General features: G+C 42.1%; 2 protein-coding genes across 2 annotated transcripts; one reads left to right on the forward strand and one right to left on the reverse strand.

Moving 5' to 3' along the window:
* Nucleotides 1-5,576: 5,576 nt before the first annotated feature.
* LOC145441416 (uncharacterized) lies at nucleotides 5,577-6,987 on the forward strand. Its single transcript, XM_080319267.1, has 4 exons — nucleotides 5,577-5,734; nucleotides 5,827-6,054; nucleotides 6,745-6,811; nucleotides 6,880-6,987. Exons 1-3 carry the CDS (start codon nucleotides 5,671-5,673, stop codon nucleotides 6,801-6,803), a joined length of 351 nt encoding a protein of 116 aa, XP_080175393.1. The 5' UTR covers nucleotides 5,577-5,670; the 3' UTR covers nucleotides 6,804-6,811; nucleotides 6,880-6,987.
* Nucleotides 6,988-16,199: 9,212 nt separating this feature from the next.
* Nucleotides 16,200-17,611, reverse strand: LOC145440527 (uncharacterized). The gene is made up of 4 exons (XM_080318155.1): nucleotides 17,454-17,611; nucleotides 17,134-17,361; nucleotides 16,374-16,440; nucleotides 16,200-16,307 (listed from the first exon to the last, which is right to left on the reverse strand). The coding sequence occupies exons 1-3, from the start codon at nucleotides 17,515-17,517 to the stop codon at nucleotides 16,382-16,384; spliced, it is 351 nt and encodes a 116-aa protein (XP_080174281.1). The 5' UTR covers nucleotides 17,518-17,611; the 3' UTR covers nucleotides 16,200-16,307; nucleotides 16,374-16,381.
* Nucleotides 17,612-18,399: the final 788 nt, after the last annotated feature.

An 18,399-nucleotide genomic window follows, 5' to 3' on the forward strand; every position in this document is an offset into this window, starting at 1 on the left:
CAGCCTGTATCAATACATTTCAGATAACTACCAACGACCATTGCATTTGGAATCGCTCGGCGTCATTTATCCCCATTATGCCTTTAGACCAGTGCTCTTCAACCCCTTCCGTCGTAGTACACCCTATTAACATATTCTCAAAACTCGTACACCCATGACCATATAATACACCCATAGCGCAGAAAGCCGTAGTTCGATTATCTCTACAATACATCCGCATTCCAGCGGAGAGTCGACATGGACCACAAATATTGATATGATATTTGTTACTGTGAACTTGGCACCGTGGAGGGCCCTTGCGGTGTCCCGTGCCCTCACTTATTTCTTGAAATACACTTTTTTCTTGGGGTATGCTTTGCGTAAATTTCCTTACTATAGAAGTAAAACATCCCAGCAGGCCTACAATATATGATATATGCACCAAAATCGCGAGTATAAATGTGAAGGAAAGATACCCGCATTACGTGTATAGTCGCGCGGAGCGTAAAATCTTGCCTTTCGAATGGATTTCGTCGAAAATGTTGATAGTATCACATATCGCTGTCAAAAATCCATTCATTCTCAATTCACGTGACCAGATTAGAGTCGAGGGAGGAGTGTCTTCAAAAATTTTGAACACAAAATTAATGATGACGTATCTTCGGGTTTTTAAGAATAAATTTGTCGCATATTGTTATTCTCTCCTTTTTTTGGCCTCCCACCAGGATTATTTGTATTGTTATCATTATCATTGTTATTACACATCAATTACAGCGGCGCTATTCGCCTGTTTAGGATTTCTTCGTCCCGACAGCACAAGTTCATTGCCTATGCATTGGGCAATGAGAAGGACAATCGCCTGCACACGCACTCCCGCTCTTCACCATCTCTCGCCCTCGCTCTGCAGGCGCGCAGCCAGCCAAACAAATAAGGACGTGGTTTTGAAATAAAATGGCGGGATTTGGATTTTCATTTATTTATTTTGAATTCATCAACATAGCATCAACTCGTTATGGCTTAGTACTCGCGCAAATAATAATTATACAATCCACTCGTGTTGACGATTTTACGCGCATAATAATCTTGTCGACGAGTCCGGGAGTGCTATTATTTAGCAACTCTCTGATCTGTCGTGAACAATTAAATACCAGCGCTTATCAACGCGTCGAACAATTGAATACCCGCTCTTATCAACGCGTCGTTAGTAGCCTCAACGACGATTTGCGCAAGTCAAAATGTCCGAGTTTTTATGGAGTATGTGATATATGATAACGGCGATTCTAGGCGCTTCCAACCTTTTGTCTTATACAACACGTATCTTCTGATGGTTATGTTCAAGTGTTGGCGGAAATCAATTACCCATGCCCCCACGCGTTGCACGTGCTTGCGGACATTCGATGTCATTCAGTTTAGCGACGTCACTTTTTAATAATAAAAAAGGTATTTGAGCATAGCAACAACAACTTACACGCTTTACAGCGCGAGGGGATAAACACTTTGATGTATTTTAAGGCGGGTAGGATGATGCGATTGCGAAAAACAGTAGCTCTAATCACAGGGTCGGCCAGTACGAATTTTGATTATTTATGTGCTACAAATTAACTCCCGAATTCTTGGTAGGTTTCGATAAATCTTGAGGTTTTCCTCGCACCGCTCCCGAGTCAATACGACTCCCTCCTCGATTCCAATATAGTGTGGCACTCAGTGATTATATTCCTGCACTACAGATACGGGCAGCAGACGAAGACGACGCACCCCATACAGAAACACAAATTGGACTCGTGTACCCCTCACTGTAATGACAATCCTGATAGGAAATTTCAGGTCAGTGCAACTTCTGTATCTTGTTTGCCCCCTCAATAAGTTATGTAGCAGATAACCAACACATTAATCACACAAATCTACGTTAACGAGTTATCTGACTCAAACACAACTCCAAAAGCGAACATTCAAACAGTACTAAAGACTTGCGCAAACCTTCTCGCCCACACCTAATACTATCGAGAAATATCTCTATTACTTATTTCTTTACTAACAGTTTAGTTTGTCCTGCCCCGCGATAGTTGTTATACACGAATTTTGGTTATTTAGTCGAGCAACATCTCTAAAATATTTTTAGACCCGTTATTACAGTACTTTTTGTAAATAACATATATTAATAAGAATACGACAGACATGCATACTGCGATAATTATGGAATCAATGTTTCCCGAATTTATCAATCCTCCGCCGTTGTATAATTTAGTAAAAATGTTTCTTACCGTGTAAGTCCGTTCAAGTATTTGTAAATTATACAATTCTTCGTAAAAATCAAAATCACTTAGGATCAGTTCGTCATTTACGGTGTTCTGCGATGGGCTATGTTCATTGGAAATCGTCATCTTTAGTTCTGTATTTCCTGATCCGATCGGCAGAGCCTGTCTGTTGGTAGTTGACGACAAGATCGCCGTACCGTCCCTCGGATCAATTGTTGTTGGTCCAGATGTGCCATTTGCTGATGAAATTGAAGTGGTTATTTTGGTACTTACCTTTCGATCATGCTGTTGGATTTGGCGATCCGGCCCGGTGATGAAGAGGTGCGTATTCGTCACATAGTACGGCTCTGTTTCGATTGTTCTTCCAGCCCGTTTTCTTTCCATCACATCTACGCGGCGTTGCATTGATATTGTGCGTCGATGATTTACGCGCAATGGTTGCGTATAGGGCTTGGTTTTTAGGTTAATTTCGAACGTCTCTAGTAGTCGTTTCTAAGGCATTTTTTACACTTCACTTTTCGCACCAATAGTCCGTGCTCCCTTAGAAACCGTACGTAATCACCTACGTTGGGCAACGCTCCCGCTTGAATTGATCGCAATACGTTGTATGTCCTTCCATGAACGCCTACGTAAGCTAAATGGTAGGGCATATGCAGGTTTTCGCTTTTCGGGTATCTGCTGTTTCTTGTGGGGAAACGCCATTTTTTTAACAGCGCGTCGTTAGACGGTTCTCTCCTACCTGTTTTCGTGCTATGGTTAGGCAGGGCGGATAATTTACTTGCTCCATATGAGATCTAGTGAATTTAAAAACCTTCATTTCAATGTTCATGTACAGCACACATCTTATTGAAGTGAAACATTCACACTCCTATCGCACACCCACAATTCAGTGTTCCACACTGGCGCCGTCTCTATTTACGGCGCTTACTTCACTTGAACCTATCATTTTATTGATACAAATACAAGAGAAGGTCCATACGTGGAGGGTCACTTAAAATTAATGACCACCATCGATCACTCGACGCAATCCAACACAAATTAGTAATTGCAATCAAGTAATCAAAATGTCCGATCACGATACACATCAGTTTTCAAGGATATTTGACGCATGAGATCCTCGGCATTGCGCTAACTTCACTATTTAGAACAATGCGTTATTGTGCTTCCAATGAGATGTCAACATATCAAAGACTTCGCTATGGGGATTCACAAAATGATGTAATGACAATGAACTGTCAATGATGCTAGCTCCTCTTTGCATATCTCGCAAACAACCTGCTGCTATTATTCAAACATAATTTGCGGGGAATCAGGGATGGGAATGACGGGAAGTGATCGCATTTCGTTAAAACTATTTCAGTCAACAATAAGTCATCCTCCATATCTGCTCTAGTACTTTGAGCGTACGCTCAATCACTTAAGCGCTGAAATTATCCCACGCAAAGATTCCGGTGTTGATTCAGCACCGGAATATGCAACGCAAACACCGGTATCTCGCAAGTGATGCGCTTCCGAGATATCGGCTGATTTCAGCTCTCATTCCAACCTCGCGTTAGTGCGGAGCCGATCGACAAATTCTCGGGTCCGGCTCCGATCCGATTTGCCAATTTTCTGGTCCGGCTCCGATCCGGCTCTGGCTGTATCAAGAAAAAGTACTGATTCGGCTCCGGCCAAAAATGAAAAAGTCCTGCCGGAAATCCGGCTCAACACGGTACGGTGGTTTCGTGAATTTAAAAATATGGCTCGTTTCTTTTCGAACTAGCTTGGCGGTTACTTGCGTGTTGTTGGTTGGCAGTTATTTAGTTTACAATTGAACTGTGTATTCATATTGAAATGAACCTGAATAATTTCGGCTGACACTCGTCAGGGGTAATTGTCAGCAACTAGTAGAGAATTAGAAAGAACATTGTATATCAACAATCGTATCACAAAATATGACGTCACCAGCATGAAATTTCGTGAATGAGAGAGCGTTCAATCACGAAATTTCATGCTGGTGACGTCATATTTTGTGACACGATTGTTGATATACAATGTTCTTTCCAATTCTCTACTAGTTGCTGACGATTACTCCTGACGAGTGTCAGCCGAAAAAATATTCGGGTTTGTTTCAATATGAATATACTATTTAATTGTATATTGAAGTTCTGTACCTCCAAGAAGCTCTTCAAATAGTTATTTAGTTACAAACGTCATGCTTATCCATAAAGATTCTCGCCTTATCAAAAAAGTGCTGATCCGGCTCCGATCCGGTCCGGCCAAAATTGAAAAAAATCCGGCCGGATATCAAATCTGGCTCCGGTCCATGCACCGCACTACCTCTCGTGTGTCATTAGTAGGGCGGTTTTTTTGACATGTCATTATTTGTCAAAATTGTAGCGTTAGGTCAAAATTTGTCAAAATTTTCCATAAAGTCAAAATTTTTTTGACGTCTGTGTTTCGTTTGTATCGTAGATTTTGTACTGCCGGTGAACTTATTATTTGATATTTTACAGTTTGTTGCCTATTTTATAGGCCTACCGTTGTAAACAGCTAATTGTCTGCTCATTGTGAATCATAAATGGTCAAATAAAACAAATAGGTAGACATGGTGTTATGGTCAACGTACCGCAATATCCTAACTAAAGACTTCTTGGGCATTGCATCATTCTTATGTTAAGAAGCGCTTGATGAAAAATTGTGATGTTGACAACATTGTCAGAATGAAGCAACACGGTGTCGGACTGTTGACTGTCCTTGGCAAGTTTCTTAGTAAGGACATGCATTTTCTACCAAAGAATGTAGGAAAGTAGCCTATCTCTTGTTGCACTATAAAAAATCATAATTATTTCTTCATAATACATATTGCAACCACTGGAATTCTTCATAGGGCCAGATTCCGTTAAAATATTGGTTTTTTCATGTGAAAAGTTGGCTGTTTCTGAAAAAACATTTTTTCCGGCCAAACTAGTTCGTTAGGACAGCCCGTTCAAACCAGAAATGAAGATAAGTGGTACAATTTTGTGAGAAATGTGGGAAAACACCTAATTTGCATACGTTGAGTCAAAATTTGGTCAAAATCTTTATTTTTTAGGTCAAAATTTTCCTTTTTTTAGGTAAAAAAGAAACGCCTTAGTCATTAGTAATCAGTGTCTAAGGAAACTGTGGGTACGTGTTTCGCATTGCCATTGTGGGCTTTGTGTAGACTTTTTATCTTTCCATTACATAATGGAGTGTTGATTATTACGGCGTTTCAATGACGAGACCGTTCTCTCTCTCTCTTTCATAGTCATTCAAGTGGCAGCTACACACACTCCTCCGACCAGAGAAATTCTATCTTGCTCGACTATGCCCATTGCCCATGCATAAAAGCACAGGGTTGGTAACATCTCAACACTTCACTGTCGATCATTACAGTTGAACATTCATCCTTCAGGATATCAAGCAACGAAGAAATATGCGTTTCATCTTGATGCTCGCTATGCTCGGTATGGCTTCGGCCTACTACTGTTACCTACCGGGTATGATGCATGTTATTCAGAAATCGATATAAGTAAAGTAGCCTAAGTCAGTAATTTTGTATGTACGATCATTTTGCTTGTGCTTTCTTCAGCTCGAACATTCTCCTTCGCCCCAGCTGCGGTGTCAGCTTGTGCCGTTGCTCGAGCTGCTCCTGCTACGCGCTGTTCTCCTCCAAGAACAGTCGTGAGCTGCGCTTCCGCCCAAAGGAACGACTGTGTCTACATCGCGCCAGTGAGCAAACAGATCTATATCCGGAGATCCCCTTGCGTTACGCCAGCACAGCCAAAGAAGGTTTACAGCTATAGAAAGAACTGCTCCAGTAAGTGCATATTCCATTCCCTATCATCTAGGGTCGGAAACTTACTTCCTTGGCCGTAACGCGATATTCGCGCGACACAATAACTTTCACTGCAACACACATCGCTTTTCAGCTTTTGAGTCGTGCAACACCGAATGCTACCTATATCAGGTGTTCCCAACCGTGTTTGCTGCTCGTGCACCTTTGTGGCTTCAGATCATTATGCGTACCTAAAAAAATGTGATGAAATATTTTAGATATATATTGCTAAAGTAAATGGCTTTAAAGCTCAATTGAACTGTTATTTTAGGCCATTGTCCATGTACTCTAATAAATTGATGTTAGCTTGAAAAATGTGAAAAATAAAATTCAAAAGCCTTTCTTTTTTTCGGCTGGCTACGCACTTGGCTGACAACAAGTGTAAGCGTGTTATAATCATACAAGGAGGATTCTTACTAAATAGCAACACTTATGTGTTGATCCTTTTTCGAAGCAAAGATTGTAATTGCATAATATGTAACTGTGCTGGAATATCTGTCTGAAAAGCTGCTCTGTGACCCAAGGATATTTGTACCCCTTGATGCTCAATCTCGTACCCTCTACGGTCGTTATGACATTGGCAACGTAGCGTTCGGAAAATAATTGGATTCGTCGTTTCTTTTGTGTCAAAATGCTCAACCCTTTTAACTCATGGCGATTTCTACCTGACAGAATCCACAAGGTCGAGCCTCCAACAGAGCAACAGACTGCGATACAGTTCGAGATGCTAGACTTCAAGGTAAGAAAACGAACGTTTCTTGATGAAGCGAAGTTCTAATGTGAGTTCTGCCTTTCTTCGCATTACAGAGCTCGACAAGACCAGATGAATCGGAAAATTTTGTTCATTCTCCTGATTGCAAATCCGCATCATGAGAAAAAATCGTCGAAAACAATAAATCATACCTGGTCAAAATATCTCATGAGTGTATTTGCTGCAGCCATACCTGGAATTCATGAAAAAGTTGAAGTTCAGAATGCGTCCAGGACAGGGATATCTATAGACTACGGGATTGATAACTATAGTCACGTGACCGCGTACTCAGTTGACGGTATAAGGGCATTGCTTACAACAGCAGTTGAGGCGGAAGAGTGTCGTTGCACTAGATCTAGTCTAGATATCGCTGGTCCAGGAATATGGACACTCAGTACTATTATACAGTCTACACGGAACTAATTTGAGTTAAAGTCACACTCGATTCCATCCTGTAGGCATACGACTCATCTTCTTACACGTAAGTCAATACGAAAACGAATTCAAATGATTAAGGCGTAGCATACACTTTTCACGACACGATAGTATTAAATCGCAGAGCCAGGCCGCGTTGTCAGAGGAAAGCATGTTGGAATCCAGTCACTCGTGGATTTTTAAGCTTGGCCTCGTTTAGCTTTTCTATGGAACTCGCCAAGTACATGTCTTAGGTCCACTGTTATGTTCCTGATCTTGTTAGAACAAAAACTCAATACGACGAGGTTGCAATATGAAATCAGCATAATATCATAAGAACAACTTAAGACGGGTGACACGATCCATAGTGCAGGTAAACGAAAGGCAATAGACAACAGAACACAGGGTGTAAATACGAAGCACGACACACGAAGAAATAATGATTGTTGGTAATTACTAATTCTAGTGACAAATAAGAGACAAACGATACCAACGTAAAATGCACGAACATAACAGCTTTTATATGGAACTCGCCAATTTTATGTATCAGTTCCACTGCGGTCGTTGCCTCGAGTATTTCAATGACTTCTTTAAGTCGGAATCAAAAGCGCACAAGTAGGCTACAACACACGCGCGTCCACGTCGTCCAAATATATTTTATGATCGACCGAAAAGATCATCGCTTTATCAAATATGCCGGACCTGATTTGTGGAACAGCATCCGGCCGGCCATTCGACAGTCGACGAGCATGTCCACATTCAAGTCAAAATACAAGCAATTAGTAGTAAATAAATACTAGTCCATCCTCAAGATTACCGGACCACACGACTGACCTATCGATCTCGCTTTCCATGACATGCCTCCCCATTTCTTTTCGCTTTATTTTTTCTATACTATTTTCTCTATTTTTCATTCAGTGTGCATGCCTCCTCTTTACATCGCCTAGAGCAGTGGTTCTTAACCTTGCCTCCAGCGCCCCCCAAGGGGCGCTGGCGATTTTGAAGGGAGAGGAAACGCTCAGGGGGCGATATGGGGGGCGCTGGGCTCAGGGGGGCGGTATGGGGGGCGCTGGAGAAAAATATCTTCGCAGTAGATGATGTCAGTGTTGGGATCAAGTCACTACCATCGAGTCACGAGTCATTTCGAGTCATTGCACATTTTGACTCGAGTCAAATCAAGTCAATCGATTTTCAAAGGTGACTCGAGTCAAGTCAAGTCACTTGATCTTTGGAGGTGACTCGAGTCAAGTCGAGTCAAGTCAAGTCAAGTCACGAGTCAAGTTGTCTTTTCGAAGTATGAGGCATGATTACGTCGTTGCAATTTGCAAGATGTCTGCAATACAGATTGAGTGGTCATTGATTCCGAACCGATGAACGAATATAGAGTTAAATACGCGCGCAAGAAGACGCTGCATCGCTCACATATACGTAAAATTATTAAACTACGTAAGTAATTGCATAGCCTCAGTTTATAGTTACCAGCCAAAATAGAGAATAGACAAACGAATTGATAAGATGCAATACATTACCCATTTACAAATAGATATGATACAATTCGAGTATGCGTTGAGGACAATATATAAACTATATTCGAATTCAATTCAAATAAAACAAGAGGTTTGGTATAGGTAAAAGAACAGAGAACAGAAATAGACATTTTGCTATTTTATTACTACTAGAGTGAACAACAACGTAAGCTGTAAGCTTCGATCACTTCGTTTGCGGTCAATTTATTTATGAGAGAACAATCGCGGCTCGGTGAAACGCTCGATCATTGAATGATTGATCGCTTTCAAGGGTTACACAAGCGTTTCGCAAACAATCCGAACATATGCAAGATACAGTGATTTTTATCGACACCGATTACTTGATGACTTGAAATTGACCCGTGAATTTTGCTCCGAGTCACGAGTCAATCCACATTTCTGATACGTCGAGTCAAGTCAAGTGAAGTCATTTTAGCAAAGTGACTCGACTCAAGTCAAGTCTTACGAAACAGTGACTCGAGTCTGACTCGAGTCAAGTCATGAATCGAGTCATCCCAACACTGGATGATGTGGTGGTAGGACATATCCCTAATGAGTATTCAGAGTAAATTAACACCGAAAACTTCGTTATATATAGCCTACAAAAGACATATAGGTTTAATTGTCCATGAGCGCCTAAATGACTGGCACTGAATGTTCCTGTCTTGGCAATCTGAACCCCAGAAGACGAATTCCATCTGGCAGGGGAAAATTATATGCAAGTGAAGAAATACCACTCTGAAATCGTGTGCGTCTTTTAGTTTAGTACGATTGGGCGACAGGGATATCTAAAACTAGATATTCCTGTTGGGCGATATCCCTGTTGGGCGATTCTATATTTTTTGATATAGCAGACAGGAGGTCACGAAATAACATCATGCAACGAAGTCATACCAGCGGGTTCGCCCGCCCGAATATGTTTAATTATCAGTTACGGGCCCTACAGCCCTACAAGACACCTCACAATGTTCGCTCTAAGTTTTGATGAGTCTGCGCACAGTCTGCGCTGACCCTTGGACAACAGTGCGTAATAGCTAAAATAAGGTCATAACTTCGGATTTGTTGTGCGCAACGTAGATTTTCTGTGCGCAGAGACCGTGCACTACGCACGTGCGCAGCTTAGAGGGAACATTGCACCTCACTCAGCTCTACTGGTAAATCTGGTAACGTGAGCAGAGAGGACAAGAAATTGATAGCAATATATATGCAATTCCCGATCTTACTGACCGATTATATTATGAATTATCGAAAGTTTTCGCGCTTCGCACTGGCTCGCTAAACAGTATAGCTGATTCCTGACAAAAGCGAACGACGTGATGGGAGGCGGTCGGTTTATCACCCTATGGGATCCCAAGACCCAAGTTTTTTTCGGGGGGCCTGACGAAGTGCCGTTTCGTTCCTGCCAACGGATATACGCCCGAAGATGTATAATTATTATTGAGGGGTCCTACCTTTTCAATCACACATCACTCAGCTTTACCGGTAAATCTGTTTACGCGAGCAGAGATAGGATGAAAATTGATCTCAACATACATGCAATTCCCGATTATATTGACCAATTCAATTATTAATTAGTGAAATTTTTCTCGCTTCGCGCGTCTAGGCGAGAATAGCTGCCTCGGTAAATGGACACCCAATGTAGATGACTATAGTTTCAGCAAAGAGCGAAAAGCCGAAAGGGGGTATGGGGGCGAAGCCCCCCGGAAGTTTGGTTTATCACCCGATGGGGGGCCCAAGACCAACGCTTTTTTTTGGGGGGGGGGCTGACGGAGTGCTGTTACGGCCCTGGTAACGAATTAATTGTACCTAAGGGCACGCCCAAATATGTTTAATTATTAATTACGTGCCCTTTATTTTCCCATAAATCAGCTCACTCAGCGCTTCTGGTAAATCTGATTACGTGGGCTGAGAGGATAAAAAGTTTATAGCGACTTATATATGTAGGCTAATTACCACCTATTCATTCATGCATTATAGAAAATTTTGGTACCTATGGCGACCAGGCCACACAAACTTTGCTGACCATCGAAATCACGCTGCGGGGTTCTTGGGGGCAAAGCCTTCAGAAGTTTGGCTTATCACGCTATGGGTGCGCTAGGCAATCGTTCTTAGGGGGGGTTGACGAAGTGCTGTTACGGCCCTCCCTCTTACTCATTGTCTTTATTACATTCCTTACAATATAAGGTTGGGAGCGCTGGAGCACGATAATTTTTGAAAGGGGGCGCTGGAGGAAAAAAGGTTAAGAACCACTGGCCTAGAGTCTAGGCCCTAGGGATGGATATATAGAACTATATATCCCTGGGCCAAGGTGGGTGTCTGATTCCATATCGACTACTATAAGTCGCATCGACGCCTTCCTGTTGTTTCATTGTATCGCATTTTTGTGGTGTATTGAACTGATAAGAATTGCTAATAAATCAATGATTATGATGATGATAAGGAGCTGATCTTTTCGGTTTCCGACGACCGACATTAAGTATAAGCTGGGTGAAGGTAGTGACATTGATGGAGCCTGCGAGATTACCAAATTCATAGGTAGGTCGTGCAAAAAGCTGTATTTGTGGGTTATTCATACCATGCAGGAGATATATGTTTTTTCAACAGCATCAGGATGAGGATTCGACCGCATCATGTGATACAAATGATAAATTTGCTCTAGATAAGGGGTTTTCAACCAGTGGTTCACGGGAGAATTTTGAGGTGGCCACAGAAGTAGCATATATGATCGGTCGTGAGCGGCTAATTTTTGCATGGGGCTCTTATGGGCGGGGTCGCACGCGGCTGGGAAACCGGGGGTGGCATGGTGACCCTTATGTCTTATGGCGGGGGTGGCACGCGGCTATTGCGTCTTATGGCTGCGGTGGCATGGTGACCCTTATGTCTTATGGCGGGGGTGGCACGCGGCTATTGCGTCTTATGGCTGCGGTGGCATATGGTTACCTTTTCGGGTATAGGCTGCGGCGGCACGCGGCTTCGAAAACCCGTGTTCGCACGACCACCCTTTTTGACCCCCTCTCGGTCGCATGCGGCTATTGTGTCTTGTGGTCGCACGGTAACCCTTTTTATAACTCTGTTTGGTGATATCGAATGTTTCGCATTTATAATATACCAATTTTCCTCACTTTTAGCAGTTTCTGGTCGCATATTCAAGTACCAGTACCCACAGACTGAATCCCAATAGTGTGTTGGCTTCGGAATTACAATGAAATGCCGGTCTTGGCCGTCAGAGTCTCGAGTCAATGACTTGGTTCGAGTCCAAGTCGAGTCAATACACAGATTGACTCGAGTCGAGTCATTTCCGTATTTTGAAAAAACGACTCGAGTCAAGTCGAGTCATCAGAAAATCGTGACTCGAGTCGGACTCGATTCGAGTCATGACTCGAGTCATTACAACCCTGGTTTTGCCGCTCGAACATCCGCATTACTTATACCGTAGTTTATGCCGATTTTCAGTTGACGCAGTCAATTAGCCTGGCTGCATAAACGAGGATGAATTGCCAAAATGGAGGACATTTAGGCGTCCTCGGAGGACATTTTCAATTTTCTGAGAAAGGAGGACGATGGACATATTGGTAAACCTAACCAGTAAGGTATCCCGCCACTCTTGATACTTGGAAAATAGGGCCAGAAACTGTGATGACGGAGGAAAATTGCGATATTATGAATACGAGCCATATATCACTTGAGCAGAGTTGAAAAAGTGGGTTGAAATGGATTGAACTGAAACTGAACAGTGAACACAATGACTTGGACTCGGACTTGAGTCACATCACTATGACTCGAACTCGACCCTCTACTCATTGACTCGGACTCGGACTTGACTCGATTGTGAATTGGAAATGACTCGACTTAACACTAGTCAAAATTATAAAAGTGAGATTGACTTGTGACTCGGTACCTTGTGACTCGGCCTGATATGATGAAATTAATTTTTGATACTCTCTCAGTCAACATGATCAGATTTACCGGTAAAACTGCTGGAGGTGGTGCCATTGAAAATATGGGCTCGTAATTATATAACTGAATATGGGTTCGGTTCATGTGCGGCAGTCGAGACTATTGATGAGGTTTTTGCGGGTTTCCTGCGGTTTGTATTTACTTTATTAAAGCATTTAGTTATTTCGTTACCTAAGCTAGAGATTGTCGCTCCTCAAAAATATTTGAAATGCCCACGCACCCACCAGACCAAATTAAAGAAAAAGCTCATATTCCTTACGTCGCACTCATTTTCCAATTCACAACTTTCACGGTGACGGTATTTCCCTCTACGGATCGCATTCGTCTAATCTGCCCTGGTCGGCCGAACCTATATCAGCCAACATGCTGTGGTCATTTTCGACGAAAGATTTTGCCAACACCGATCATTGAGACAGTAACCTACACTACGCGCGGTCGCATGTTACCCAAACTTCACACGTCTTAGCAGTGTTGGGATCAAGTCACTACCTTCGAGTCACGAGTCATTTCGAGTCATTGCACATTTTGACTCGAGTCAAGTCAAGTCAATCGATTTTCAAAGGTGACTCGAGTCAAGTCAAGTCACTCGATTTTTGGAGTGACTCGAGTCAAGTCGAGTCAAGTCAAGTCAAGTCACGAGTCAAGTCACATTTCAAGTCAAGTTGGCTTTTCGAAGTATGAGGCATGATTACGTCATTGCAATTTGCTAGCTGTCTGAAATACAGATTGAGTGGTCATTGATTCTGAACCGATGAACGAATATAGAGTTGAATACGCACGCAAGAAGACGCTGCATCGCTTACATATACGTAGAACTATTAAACTACGTAAGTAATTGTATAGCCTCAGTTTATAGTTACCAGCCAAAATAGAATAGAGAAACGAATTGATAAGATGCAATACATTACCCATTTACAAATAGATATGATACTATTCGAGCATGCGTTGAGGACAATATAAACTATATTCGAATTCAATTCAAATAAAACAAGAGGTTTGGTAAAGGTAAAAGAACAGTGAACAGAAATTTACATTTTGCTATTTTCTTACTTTACTACTAGACTCTAGAGCAGGGGTGGGCAAACTACGGCCCGCAGCACCGTTCTGTGCGGTCCGCCAGAGTCAAAAGAAACTTTTTTCAAATATTGATGAAATGCGTACTAAAAATCGAAATAATGCAGGGACTTGGTGAAATATACCACCATGATAATCCCAAGACAGTGGTTCTCAAACTGGGTGGCGCGCCCCCCTTGGAGGCGTGAAAGCAACTGAGTGGGGGCGCGTAGCTGAGCTGAACTGAAAACATTTTCGCGCTTGGCGCGATTTACATCCAGTTCATTATTCTTGCTCTGTATTTAGTCTGAATTTCATATTTCAAAATATCTCATCCACAGTCGTAACCTTCCATGCCATTGAACTATCCGTTTGGTCTACTAGCGCCAAATATTTCACCATCATGAGGGGGGCGTGTCTTAAAAAATTGAGAACCACTGTTCTAAGGTAAATACTCCCTATATTCTTTAGGTTAATTTCTTGCGCGACATCCCGATCTCAAGGACCACGCAGTTTGAAAGGTTTCAACTGCTAAACATCACAGAAATCCTAAATGAGATTGACATTATTCGGATCACGAATGTGATTTCAGATTGGCCACTCCAGTTTTAATTATTTCAGTGATGTGCTTATAAAAACGATTCGCGCGTGTTTTAGGTAGATTCGTTCTCTGTATGCGTAGAATTGGGGTAATAATATATTATATTCACAAATAGTAAAAGCGTGGTTGAAGCTAACATGGTTATGATGCTGTCAGCATTGTGTGCCGTGGAACTGAACCAAAACTGGAATTAGTAAATCTATGAACAGATCGCTGCTCCCAGATTTAAATTTCAATCCTGTTCTAGGAATCAGGACAATCGACTTTCATCTCTAGTTTTGACAAATTGGTTATTGATGTCGACCAGCCTATGAATCTTGCCACTATGCTTCTGACGCGTGTATGATATCATAAACGCAATGTTTGGTTTGTTTTAAATAAGCACATATATTATCAAATACCAATATTGCGTTTTGGTTTATAATACCAATTTTATATAGTGCGGCCCGCGAATGGATTCAGATGTTGAATGCGGCCCGCGAGCTCCAATGTTTGCCCACCCCTGCTCTAGAGTGAACGACAACGTAAGCTGTAAGCTTCGATCACTTCGTTTGCGGTCAATTTATTCATGAGAGAACAATCGCGGCTCAGTGAAACGCTCGATCATTGAATGATTGATCGCTTTCAAGGGTTACACCAGCGTTTCGCGAACAATCCGAACATATGCAAGATACAGTGATTTTTATCGACACCGATTATTTGATGACTTGAAATTGACTCGTGAATTTTGCTCCGAGTCACGAGTCAATCCACATTTCTGATACGTCGAGTCAAGTCAAGTCAAGTCATTTTAGCAAAGTGACTCGAGTCAAGTCAAGTCATACGAAAAAAGTGACTCGAGTCTGACTCGAGTCAAGTCATGACTCGAGTCATCCCAACACTGCGTATTAGTGAGTCGTTGCATTCAATAGAATGGTTCTAACTGTCGGTGTCTTATAGTCCCGCAACCGCACGCTATACATCCCTGGACTAAAGCGCCCCACCACCTCAAGTGATCCTATAAGAATATACCAGACTCTCCTAATTGAGAAAACAGGTTTAATCATTTCTGTAAATTATGCGTATTTTTAATTATTATTATTTTTGGATATCCATATAAATAAGACTAGTGACATTAGATCGTGCGAAGTGTGAGATAAATTTAAAAGCTTAATGGATACTACTCCAAAGTAGTTAGGACTCCTTCCTATCTTGCATCGTACTCTTGTGATGTTTTGAAATGATAAAATCGCTAGTAAACTGAGACAGTTCCTGTCAAAAAATACTATTACTTTACTTTCATTACCGAAATATTTTGAGCCCCTTCGAGCTGGGACGAAATAAGTAACCGTGTGTTCATTATTCAGAACAGTGGTTTATGGTGGCGAACCGATTTTCGATTTGAAAACGTCCCGCGACCTACCTATAAATTTGGTAGGCTTGTAAGCTTCGTCATTTAAAAAAAAATGTCACCACCTGCGCACGCCCCCATTCACGTCCGATTGTCGGATGCTAATTGATTAAAAAGGTCAGCACCTTCTCGACTCCAGGGAAAAGCTAAACGAAGCCATCGATGTCTAGATTCACGCATACTTTTCTGTATCAACGCGGCTTGACCTTGTGGAGTTGTAATATCGCGCCACGAGAAGCTCATACTATGCCTTATTCGTTTGAATTTGTTTTCGTAGATGCTCAATTGCTCATGTGAAAGCTGATAATTTAAGCTAGTCTGACTTGAACTCCAATTAGTTCCCTATATATATTGAGAGTCCTTCCAGCGCGCATTCTGAACCTCAACTTTTCTCATGAATTCCCAAGTATGGCAGCAGTGAAGCGATTTCTAAAATATTTTGACCAGGTATGATTTATTGTTTTCGGCGACTTTTTTTCATAATGCGGTTTTGAAACTAAGAGAAAAAGCAAACTTTTCCAATTCGTCTGGTCTTGTCCAGCTCTGTAATGCGAAGAGACACAGACCCACATTAGAACTTGGCTCCACCGGGAAACGTTCGTTTCTTACCTTGAAGTCTAGCATCTCGAACTGTATCGCAGCCTGTTGCTCTGTTGGAGGCTCGACCTTGTGGATTCTGTCATGTAGAAATCGCCATGAGTTAAAAGGGTTGAGCATTTTGACACAAAAGAGACGACGAATCCAATTATTTTCCGAAAATAATGCTATACGTTGCCAATGTCATAGCGACCGTTGTGGGTACGAAATTGAGCATCAAGGGGTACGAAGATCCTTGGGCCTCAGAGCTACTTCTCATACAGATATCCCAGTACAGTTTTATGTTATGCTATAGAAATCTTTGCTTTAGAAAAAGTAAACAAATATGTGTTGGTATTTAGTAAGAATCCTCCTTGTCTGATTATAACACGTTTACGATTGTTGTCAGTCAGGTGCTTAGCCAGCCAAAAAAAAAGGAAATGTGGCGTCGAATTATTAGAGTCAAGTTGCCTGCATGCACAAAGGCATAAAGTACCAGTTTAACGTTCAATTGAGCTATAAAAGCCATTTGATTTATCAATATATATATATATATATATATAGAAAAGTTAATCAGATTTTAGGGGTACACATAATGCTCTGGCGACAAAGGAGTACGAGCAGCAAACACGGTTGGGAACCCTTAATGTAGGTAGCATTCGATGCTGCACGACTCAAAAGCTGAAAAGCGATGTGTGTTGAAGTGAAAATTAGTGTGTCGCGTGAATATCGCGTTACGGCCAAGGAAGTAAGTTTCCGACCCTGGATGATAGCGAATGGAATATGCACTTACTGGAGCAGTTCTTTCTATAGCTGTAAACCTTCTTTGGCGGTGCTTGTGCAATGCAAGCGGGTCTCCGGATATAGATCTGTTTGCTCACTGGCGCGATGTAGACACAGTCGTTCCTTGTGGCGTAGGCGCAGTCCACGACAGTTCTTGGAGGAGAACAGCGCGTAGCAGGAGCAGCTCGAGCAACGGCACAAGCTGACACTGCAGTTGGGGCGATGGAGAATGTTCGAGCTGAAGAAAGCACAAGCAAAATGATCGTACATACAAAATTACTGACTTAGGCTACTTTACTTATATCGATTTCTGAATAACATGCATCATACCCGGTAGGTAACAGTAGTAGGCCGAAGCCATACCGAGCATAGCGAGCATCAAGATGAAACGCATATTACTTTGTTGCTTAATATCCTGAAGGATGAATGTTCAACTGTAATGATCGACAGTGAAGTGATGAGATGTTACAAACCCAGTGCTTTTATGCATGGGCATAGTCGAGCAAGATAGAATCTCTCTGCCATATTTCTGTAGTTGTAACCTGAGTCTCACGTAATGTGTGGCTGGGTAGATATACTTAGCTCAGGGTAGTAGACGCACGTCCCTGCGTTAGTCCTGGATCCGACAACTTCAACGTGAATGCAACAACAGATTGCCTCGGATAGATATATTGGTCGAATATGCATGGGATATTAGAACATACAGTAGGAAATCGCATACGAGTCTAGCTTAGGGTTACCATATTTCTGTAATCCAAATTCCGGACACTCCTTAGCGCCCACCAGTGGATTTCAAAATGAGTTATGACGTCACACTAGCAAAGCTTTGCTCATAGACCGAAGGTGGTCACGAACCGGTTCAGGAGTATGTGGCTGTGTGTTGTGTAACCGGGACCGAAAGGACATGTTTTCAGCCCCTTCCCGCCCAAATAGACAATGATTTTGAGCCGCCATAGGGTAATCGATGCAACTGGGGGGATTTTGCTACATGAATCTGGTTTCTATATTCATCTGGTCGTTAAATTTTTTGAATGAATTCTGTCAATAATATTGGTTGTTCCATATATTACTAGATAGTTACTACTCTCCGCCTACATGATCAGAGTTAGCGGTAGAGCTGGTGGAGGGTGATGAGTTCGAAAATACAGGGAGCGTAATTGTATATCGTTAAGTCATGTTCATGCCCCACCGATAAGATCGTTTATCGGCCTTATGCCAGTGCGCACCACGGAGCTTTATAAACACCCCACATCCAGTGGTTTCCAACCTTTCATGG

This window comes from Botryllus schlosseri, chromosome 6 (genome assembly GCF_051294905.1).
Source record: "Botryllus schlosseri isolate E-star chromosome 6, Bs_hap1, whole genome shotgun sequence".
Taxonomy (NCBI): Eukaryota; Metazoa; Chordata; class Ascidiacea; order Stolidobranchia; family Styelidae; genus Botryllus; species Botryllus schlosseri.